This window comes from Carassius gibelio, chromosome B24, assembly GCF_023724105.1.
Source record: "Carassius gibelio isolate Cgi1373 ecotype wild population from Czech Republic chromosome B24, carGib1.2-hapl.c, whole genome shotgun sequence".
NCBI classification, from domain to species: Eukaryota; Metazoa; Chordata; class Actinopteri; order Cypriniformes; family Cyprinidae; genus Carassius; species Carassius gibelio.
This window is the reverse complement of record NC_068419.1, coordinates 17,019,909-17,030,025: the sequence shown is the minus strand read 5'-3', so window position 1 is coordinate 17,030,025 and position 10,117 is coordinate 17,019,909. Positions and strand designations below refer to the sequence as shown.

At 37.6% G+C, this 10,117-nt stretch overlaps 2 protein-coding genes across 2 annotated transcripts in view; both read right to left on the bottom strand.

Moving 5' to 3' along the window:
* Nucleotides 1-256: 256 nt before the first annotated feature.
* On the bottom strand, nucleotides 257-2,236 carry LOC128013596 (C-C chemokine receptor type 1). The gene is made up of 2 exons (XM_052596709.1): nucleotides 2,145-2,236; nucleotides 257-1,469 (listed from the first exon to the last, which is right to left on the bottom strand). Exon 2 carries the CDS (start codon nucleotides 1,448-1,450, stop codon nucleotides 464-466), a length of 987 nt encoding a protein of 328 aa, XP_052452669.1. The 5' UTR covers nucleotides 1,451-1,469; nucleotides 2,145-2,236; the 3' UTR covers nucleotides 257-463.
* A 134-nt stretch (nucleotides 2,237-2,370) lies between these two features.
* LOC128013614 (collagen alpha-1(XXI) chain-like) overlaps nucleotides 2,371-10,117 on the bottom strand; it is a 34,964-nt gene continuing 27,217 nt past the window's right edge. Inside the window, exons 22-29 of the mRNA XM_052596731.1 lie at nucleotides 9,467-9,502; nucleotides 8,888-8,932; nucleotides 7,606-7,638; nucleotides 6,505-6,651; nucleotides 6,150-6,204; nucleotides 4,569-4,760; nucleotides 4,394-4,471; nucleotides 2,371-3,606 (exon numbers count right to left, since the gene is read on the bottom strand). Coding sequence (XP_052452691.1) covers nucleotides 3,416-3,606; nucleotides 4,394-4,471; nucleotides 4,569-4,760; nucleotides 6,150-6,204; nucleotides 6,505-6,651; nucleotides 7,606-7,638; nucleotides 8,888-8,932; nucleotides 9,467-9,502 — 777 coding nt within the window. The 3' untranslated portion in view covers nucleotides 2,371-3,415. The remainder of the gene's footprint in view (nucleotides 3,607-4,393; nucleotides 4,472-4,568; nucleotides 4,761-6,149; nucleotides 6,205-6,504; nucleotides 6,652-7,605; nucleotides 7,639-8,887; nucleotides 8,933-9,466; nucleotides 9,503-10,117) is intronic.

Below are 10,117 nucleotides of genomic sequence, written 5' to 3'. Positions count from 1 at the left end.
ATTATTATTATAATTATTATTAGTATACACTTTATTTTTTTGTAATTTTTTAATTGATTGGTTGTTTGATTTGTTGTTCTTATTTAGCTTTAGTTATAGTTTATCACTCCACAGAAATAAGAAATAAAATTAGAGAAATAAGAAACGTTGCCTTAGCAACTAGCTAAAATAAAATGTTATAATTTTAGTTGACTATAATAAACCTGAATCACACAAACACACACACACACACACAAGCAAATTGGTAAATAAGCGAAACTCACAAATCTTCATGAATATCAATAAAATCACACCAGTTTATTATACTGTATATACATCAACTTCATCAATAACTCTTTTGCTAGTTCATTGCACTTTTTCTGTAAATAAATGTGCTTTCAGACTATTCCTGCATTTATTCTAGAGCACACTCATTGTAATGCAGCCGTTTTTACACATGCCCGTGTATAACTATCATTCAGTCTTACGCTAGTATTCTGCTACTTGTGCTGATGCTGATCCGATCCGATAAACACGGGACCTGGCTCACTAACATTCTTCGTACATGATTCTGAAACTTGCTTCCCAGAAAGGTGTAAAACACAGGGTTAATGCAGAAATACAAGCGTGCAATGTTACTAGTGATGTACTGTGCTAACAGTAGGCTGCTATTACATAGTTTTGAATCCGAATACTCATTGATCATTCTAATGATGTTATACGGGCTCCATAATATGAAAAACATCAGGACGATGATGAAAATGGTCCACACGGTGCGATGTTTGCCTGTCATCCTCATGGCCAGGACGGTCAGCGTTATCCTGAAGTAGCAGTAGATGAATACAGTCAATGGCACGATAAAAAACAACACAAACTGTTTATAGAGACTGAAGACTTTCCACGGAGCGTCGCTGGAGTCTTCACACACCCATCCGTCCATCGGATACTCTTCAACGGTGAAGTGGATGAAGGGTTCGAGGCTAGCGAGGAGGCTAATGATCCAGACGACTGCAGAAAGCACCACAGCGTAGCAGCTTCTGCGCTTTTTGTTGGCGACCACACAATGCACCACGGCCAGATAGCGGTCGAACGTCATGAGGGTGAGGAAGAGGATGGAGCTGTAGAAGCCCAGATAGTCTGCGACATTGACCAGCTTACAAAGAGCTTCTCCGAAGATCCACTGGTCCGAATGATGAACGGCTTGAAACGGGAGTGTGAGGGTGAAGATGGCATTGGAAGCCAGCAGGTTGATGAGGAATATATTTGTGACCTTGTTGAGCTTTTCGAACTTGTAGAGGACGAGCAGAACCACTCCGTTGCCCAGTACGCTGGCGATGAAGATGACGTAGTAGAAGGGTGGAAGAAAATTTTGTGAGAAATTGCTGATGGCGATGGTGTTGCAGTGAATGGATGTAATGGCCTTCTGCGAATAGTCTTCATAAACGTCTGGCGTTGTGCTGGGCGTTTCCATCTCTGTGGTTACCAACAACCTGCAGGATTGAGCCAGTTTATTAGAATTAAAGGCTGGATAAATGTGACCATGGAACACTACACTTCATTTTGATAGTCTACTTTAGTCATTTTACTAACTGTAAGTAACTTTGCAACTACATGTCTACTAACTCTCAGAGTGGACTGTTAGGTGAAGTTTAGGGTTAGTAGAAGAAGCTGACATACACTTGTAAAGTTTCTCACTGTCAGTATGTTGTAGACGCATCAAAATAAAGTGTTAGAAGATATTAAGCAGACAATCTACTACTCTAATGACTGCTGGTTGACATATAGATGCAAAGTTATTTACTGTTAGCAGAATGTGTAAAGTGGACGATCAATAAATAATCATGAATAAAGTGTTACCATAGCCAATAATATATTGTATGGGTCAATTTGTTTTATTTGTTTTTTTTTATCACAAAAATCATTAGGATATTAGGTAAAGATCATGTGCCATGAAGATATTTTGTAAATATTCTACCATAAATACAGTATATCAACACTTCATTTTTGATTAGTAATATATGCATTTCTATTAACTTAATTTTGACAACTGTAAAGGCAGTTTTCTCAACATTTAGACTTTTGCACCCTCAGATTCCAGATTTTCAAATACTGTCCTACCCTTACAAACCACACTTGAATGGAAAGCTTATTTTTTGAAGACTTACCCCAAAGTGCTGTCTGGTCATTAATAGAAACGACAGTCTTGTAAGGTGGAGCAGCAGCGGAGGATGTGTGTCAGTCTACAGCTGCAAAAATCTGAATCATATCTTGAAACTACTTCCTTTTTTGGGTGACTTCAGAATTTTCTCAAGAATTGACGTGCGTTTAAAGCCTAGACAAAATACTTTCTGATCGTAATCATGAAACCACAGACCAGCCACAAAGTGTTCATTACCTTTTATTTCATCGAAGCCATTCTTAGCTAACACTAGAGCTCTAAAAGATAAATTACTCATGTCGTAAAAGAAGTAGAAGTAAAATGTGATCGTTTATTCAAGATTGAACTAGAAGAAAACATAACAAGCATTTTGTATGGATTCACAAAAACAATATTTAAAATAAAAATTAGATCTTTCAGATTTGTATCTCATACTTTATACAGTTTAAAAACTTTACTGCCAAGAGAGAAGAATAAAATCAATTATGAGTTCATGAACACACAAAAATCGAATAGCTTTTATTATAATGCTTTGTGTTCCTATTTAATGGGATTATGTTTAATGAGGTTAGTGCGAATTTACCTTCCCTTCAGGCAGAGCAAAAAAATTAAAAGTACATAAATATGTAAATAATGCAAAAACAATAGCTATTTATTAAATCAGCCTAGCCAGCAATTTAAAGCACAGTTAGTAATATTACTGAATATGAAAAAATGAAGGCTGTTGTGCCTTAGAAAGCTGTCCAAGCCAAGATTCTCAGCCAAGTACTGGGGAAATCAAAACTAAAGTCGTCTTTTTGGCCAAAACAAACAGAAACATTAAGCTTTTCCCTTTTATGTCTGTCCCTGAAGAAATAAAGCCATTTATTCTTAATCTTGATAATTACCAAACCACATACAAACTTATATCATGGCATCTCATATCAGGTTTCTTGTTTGACAGCAAAATAGTTAATTAATCATTCATATTCATAAGTAAAAGTGATATATATTAATGATTATGATTATTAACATCTATCCACATTAATAAACTTGTAGTATTATTCTGCAAATGACCGTATGCATGCACCCTTGCATTAATGGTTACGCATCAACTCTTCGTGCCTCAGAAGGCAGGTTTCACATCTTTAAGTTTCACATCATTCAGGCCCCTGGTGTTTCACTGCACCATAGCGATGCACAGAAAACATCCAAAGCCTTGTGAGGAAATTCCCCTGGATTTGCTGCGGCACTTCTGGCAGTCCGAGAGCTGAGCCCATGTGTTCACAGAAACACACATTAGAAACCGGGCCCTTTACTGTAGCGCTCCTCCCTGAGGTCATAGGATTGGTAGCAGATGGACATGTCACACACTCCGGCTGGCCCTGAAGGACCTTGCTTCCCCGGGATGCCCGGAGCCCCGGATTTACCCGGGATTCCCGGAGGACCCGGAATACCAATGCCATCACTGCCGCGAGGACCCTGGATCCCTGGTAGTGTTGCAGGAACACACAATCTGACAGTTACACAAGATTCCTTCCTAAACGCTTCATATGCATCTGTGCCACATGCATTTATATCTTTCTAACCACAGATCAGACATTACATTAACCCTTACAATGCATTCAAAATCTGTGTACTATTTTCACATTTTAACTCTGTTTGGACCAGAAGAATCAATATTTTATAAAAGAGTTATAAGTTATAATGTAACGTTACCCTGTTATTACTTCGTTAATTTAATGAAGTATAAAGTATATAAACTTACAGTATATCACATTAAATATATGTCACATCAGTATTGGAATGTATGGAATTTAATTAAGTTACTTTGAATTTCTGACTAATAATTGCACAAAAACTGTCCGAATTTATGAAACCTACTAATGCCTTTCCAAAAATAAATGAAAATGTCATGCTACAATGGTTTGATAAAAAAATATATTCTTGCTGAACAACAAAATTCAGTATCCAAAGTGTGTGAGATATTGGGAATAAATATATTATCAAAGGTTTTTTTTATTTATTATTATTTTTTTTTTACACTAATATAACTTTAGAAATACAGAAATAATTTTTGACACACTATGGTACTCCATAAATACCTGGGTCTTTTTTCTTTCTTTTTTTCGTTGTTGTTGTGGTTGTTTAGGGGTGGGGAAGGGGTTACATCATAAAAATAGTTTCATCCCCTTATTAATATCTATTTTTTTATTATGTATCTCTTTTGGACCAGAATGTGTTATGAGGATTAATAATATAGTACTGTGATTGTACCTGTGTCTCCAGGAGGCCCTGGGTATCCTTGTCTGCTCTCTCCTTTACTGCCTTTAAATCCCCGAGGGCCTGTGTCCCCTACAAGAGTGCCAAGCATGTTATGCAATTAAAATACAAACCCAAAGCCAAACCATTTACATAATCTGGAAGTATTACATCCAGACATCTCTGATACCTTTGACTCCTGGAGGTCCCTGAACGCCCGGAGGCCCCAGATATCCCTGAGCGCCATGTCTGCCAGGATATCCCTGGGGCCCGCTGGACCCTTTAGGCCCTGGAGCTCCAGGGGGTCCCGGGGGTCCTTTAACAGTCTCACAGGCTTCACAGCGCTGAGGGCTCATGGTCTGCAGGAGCTGTGGCAGCTGATCTGATAGAGAGGCATTACACCGGAGATTACTGAACACTGACAGAGAAGTGAGGAGTCATCTTTTGCCAGTACAACTCTTGTGATGAACAAGATCATGAATTAATCATTTCTTTATGTACAAACTTAAAACTATCTTCAACTATTGGCTGTATTTCACATCAAACACAAAATTGTAAAATGTGCCTGTGCAACACGTTTACAAAATCATAGGTTGTCGCTTCCTGCACATTTCACAACAAAGTGGAGACACAAGTCTAAAAGTTATTGTTTGTCATATTCGAAAATTGCATAAAACCTATGCTAAACCTAACCACTGCTGTTAACTAAAGCTAGCATGAGAAAAAAAAATATTTTAAGCTTGATAAAAGTTTTTGAGCTGTTTTATCATGAGTCATATTCCATGGGACGCACAGGTGTAACACTGTACCGGGTGCGCTTCCGTGCAAGTTTACTCTGTTAGAATATCTAAACATTTGGAGCTGGTTATGAGATGCACACATCAACATGTTTTAGTTTATAACAGTGCACTATGGTTTAAGAGTTCTGAACTCATAACATAGTATTGGGCAAGAAACTGCATAAAAACATAAAGTCTCTGTACTGTGTCCTAGTGTTCCTTTCATGTGGAAACTAGAGCTCATTGTATGTTTAGATGTATGGGGATTTTGCACAAATGAATGTAGAGGCCTGTTTTCTAAATGGGTATGTCGGTACTTTTATTTTAATTAAATGAATACAGTAGCATCATACACCAGATAATCTTCAGCTTGTTTCCCATTAAACATTCACTTTGGTTTAGTCTATTTTGCATATTAAAAAAAGGTCAGTGATGATGCTGTTTCCAGTGTTTTTAATTCATTTCTGTGGTGTATATAATATATCTCCTACATCAGTGTCGTCAAGACTATAACATGGCTGGTTATGGAGAAACATGTGATTGGTATTGACTCCACTGGAGAGAATGTCATCTCCTCATGAAAAAAAGAAAAATCTCTGGAGTTTCTGTCAAAGTACAGTAGATCACTTCAGATCAGTCAGTTTGACGTCTCTGTGATGGTTAGGCCACACATAGACACTATACAGAGAGGCAGCTCACTAGATTTATAAGTGGACCACAGGGGGAAAAAAAACTAAAATGCTAACAGAATGTTCCATACGACCCCTTTAATTCAAAGCAAACTAAAAACACTGATAGCTCAGCAAGTTTCCGTAACAAAAGCTCCTTTCTAGTGAACTTTGCTTTTATCTAACAGCTTTAATTGGACGCTGCATGCTATTCTCGGCTCTTTACATATCAGGCTTGTTCGTATTATAAAAGGGAAAAGGAAACGTTCCTTGGGCTCTTTGTTCTCAAGAGAATAATGACCTTGAACAAGGTCGGATACTCACTTCTCAAAATGTCCCCACAGAGTTTTATTAAGTACTCCTCTGAGGGAGGCTTACCCTGAAACACACATTGAGTGAAACACTCATTAGATGGCGTCGCTACATGAAAACACATACAGCTTTCAAAGAAATTAAAGGCTTCACAGATAACAAAGGAAGAAACATAAGAAAGGAACTCAATTACACAGTCTTGACCTCAGGTCTTGTGGTTTCTTTCATGAATCGGCTCAAATGATGCGTCCTGACATTGCTCCAGCCCTAGCCATACTTTGTGTATAATGTGTTTATTTCTTGTGAAAGGCTATAACAAAAACTGTATTTGCTTTCGTGTAGTTGTGAGAAATGTAAGAATACTCACAGGCTTCCCTGGAAAGCCCGGAGCGCCGGGAAGCCCTGGCAAACCGTCCTGACCGGGGGCTCCACGTGATCCGACTCCACCCATGTGTCCCATGTCTCCCTTCTTTCCTTCAGGACCTTTGACCCCACTCTCACCCGGAGTACCTTTCTAGGAGATTCCAGAAAGCACACTTAAATCCTACTGCATGCTTGCATTCATATTCTCCATTAAAGCGAGACACAAATAATTAAAATAAAGTAATGATGTGCTGCGATTACTGAATTTTGAAAAGGTGAAAATGTATCAATAAAACCCATCGTGTGCTCTGTTCTGTAGTGTAGCTCTAATGTGGTTTCATTATGACATGATTTGTGATTGCATTTGCATATTCTTTTCCAAAATTTTACACAAATATAATTTATTATCTATCAATCTATCTATAATATACAGTTTTAAGTATAGTATTTAATAATATTTAGAATATGCTTTTATTTTTATATTGTCATTATAGTGCTCAAACTTACATTTTTAGTCAGTTGCCAAGGCAGCGTTTGTTATTTAAAGCGTTTCATCTGATAATATGCCATCATATTCAAATAGACTGAGAAATAAATCAGATTTGAATGCTTGTTGTTTGAGCAGCAATATTAAATGTTGAATGTTTTTCACGTCAAAGACTAAATCTCAGATAAAAACATTTGTCTAAATAATCACAATATGACATTCTGAGTCTTAGCGTGGAGCAAACAAACACTGCAGAAATATTTAATAGAAATATTCAATTACTCTGGAGAAATAATACATTCTTTTAAAGGCAGAAACTGATTTGCATTTGTCTGCTGCAGGTTTGCCCACGAACAGAAAATAATAAATGCACATAGGAATTTGCTCTAGTTTACAGGGCGAGCTGTTCGCCGGTTTGCTCTGACAGCGACGCTGAAAGCAGCTTCGTATAAGTGTCAAACTGTCAAATGTAAACACTTTGTGGACGACATGCTTCAAAGCACTCAGAAGTGCTCTGCCGTCCCATGTTCCTTCCCTCAGGAGGCGGAGATGCTCGTGTTTTTTGTGTAAACAGGCAGGAATGGTTTAAATGTGAGTGAGCCGTGTAATTCTACACACCTCTCCTTTGCTGCCTCTGGGTCCCACCTCACCCTGGTTCAGGAGGAACGAGAAAGAGGAAACTTTTAATGATAAAATCAGAGAGAGAGAGAAAAGGTGTGTTTTTAAACACACAGACAGGCGAATGGAAGAAAAGCTGTTCAGATCCACATCCAGGGAAACCCCAACAGATGATTCTCAAGCCTGGCGTGTGTTTGCAGACTGAATCACTAAAGACACGTCAACAGAAGCGGGACACTTCACGGTTCAGACTACAGTAATGTGCACAAGTTCATACAAGCAAGCACTTGAGGGTTTTCCTAATAACAAGATACTTTTTCAACAAGTACAAGCAAAGTATTACAAAACTCGATTGATTTTAGTCACATTTTATTGTGTGTGCAGTTTTTGTTCCAGATAGATACTGCATTGAAGATGTAAGCTACAGAAAAAGTTAGTTGTATAGTCAAAAAGATAAATGTATTTGTTGATATGTTAATGTAATGTGTTGCCCATGAGAAATATTGCCATAAATGTTACCTATAAGGCAACAGTGTGTATTTTATTTATAATTGATCAAAACAACTATATATAACATCAGAATTGTTGTGTTGTATAAATGAAGTGTCTAAAAGTGTATTATATATATGTACACAAACATATTTGTATGGGTTAGGTGAATATGTTGATATTGTTCCCATTTCTAATAGGGATCATGTATGTTTTCACTTCAGATGAGTATTTCATGTGTGGAGATTGACACAAGGTTACTACAGTACACACAGAGTTATACTTGAGTCTAGTGATGTTGATGAATGCTGTTTGCTAGCACACATGGACCAATGACTGTTTTATTTCAAAACCTGGACTTTATTTCATTTAAAGATTGCTCAAGCGTGTGACTGACAGAGACACACATTGTTATCTCACTAAAGTGATTTGTGAGTCAGTGTCTGTGACTAAGGTTTCTGGGGATTTATCAAGCGTTTTCACAGAAATCAGGAGTTTCTTCTGCAAAGACAAAAAAAAATTATTCAACAGGATACAAGTATCTGAATGTGGCCGTTCAGATTAAGACCTTTCTAAACATCCTACTGAACGAGGAATTCTAAGAATAAAGTGTGTGTGTGTGTTTGTGTGTGTGTGGAAGTTCACTGAATGTCTCTTCCTGTAATTCCAAATCAGATTCTCCTGATTTACTTCCCTTTTTAAATTCTGAATGTTATGCATTGTGTTTTTCCGCTTGCAGCCCTGATTAACCCTGTAGATGCTGAGGGATGATGAAGGGAGTTTGCACACTTACTGGACAGCCGGCCAATCCAGCGAAGCCTCTGCTGCCTTTTTCACCCTGTGAACGGGAGGAGGTCTGTGTTAGCAGGGGTCTCAAACTCTGAAAGGTTATCATTAGCATTCAATAACAGCAGGCAGCTCCCCATAACCTTTAGAAGACTGTGTCACATCCGTTTAACTGAGAGATACAGTGCCAACTACACTGAGACACACCCCCTGTCTGCCATTGGTCAGTGAAACACATAGCTCCACCCCCAAAATCACACCATTGGTTGAGCTGCTGCTGGTCAGACACTCAAACACAGTAATAAGATCCAGCATTCACCTAACTTTCTGAGAACCCCTCCTCTAATGTCTTATTTCTGTTCTGCATATGAGATGAGATATGAGCCCAGATATTTACTTCCGAAGAAATGACGCAAATCACTTTTCCACTTATTTCACACGACTGCTATCATCTAGGTTAGAGTTATATTTGAGATCAGAGACGAATCTGAATGTGTGTTGAAGCCGAATGCAAACCTCTGATGAATCTCAGACAGTAATAGCCAAAAGTGTTTTTAAAGTGTGAAGGAAAGGACTGGGGATCCACCTGAATGCCTCTGGGTCCCATTTCTCCTCTCTCTCCCTGAAAATAAAAGAGAAACACAGATGTATTTCCACTTCTGCACAGCAGGAGAACCCTGTTCTTTAGCATATCGGTCAAAACCTACATTTAATGAGCTGAAAAGCCACTATATCAGGACTATCTTTCACACAAGCCGTCATTAAACTGATGCTTTATTCAAATGACAACAGATGTATTTATTTATTTATTTCTAAATACTTTTATTCAAATGGGATGCATTATACTGTTTGAAAATGACATTACACTGTAACAAATGATTCATGTTATAATAAATGCTGTTCTTTCTCAAACTTTTAAACTGTTTATAGTCTCTCATCTATTTGCATATGTAAATTAATTAATTAATATACACAGCCATTCAAAGCTTTGGAGGTCAGAGAAATTAATGTTTATTGATCAAGAATTAAATAAATCAATCATTTTGTTGTTCATCTGTGAATCCTGAAAAATAAAATGTATGTCAGTTTCCACAGAAATATTGAGCAGCACAACTGTGTTCAACACTGATGATAATCAGAAATGTTTCTTGAGCAGTAAATCATCATATTATTCTGATTTCTGAAGATCATGTGACACTGAAGACTGGAGGAATGATGCTGAAAATACAGCGGAGCA

Bases quoted from the DNA above. Each gene is read 5' to 3' on its own strand.
- LOC128013596 (XM_052596709.1), bottom strand. From the start codon at position 1,450: ATGGAAACGCCCAGCACAACGCCAGACGTTTATGAAGACTATTCGCAG.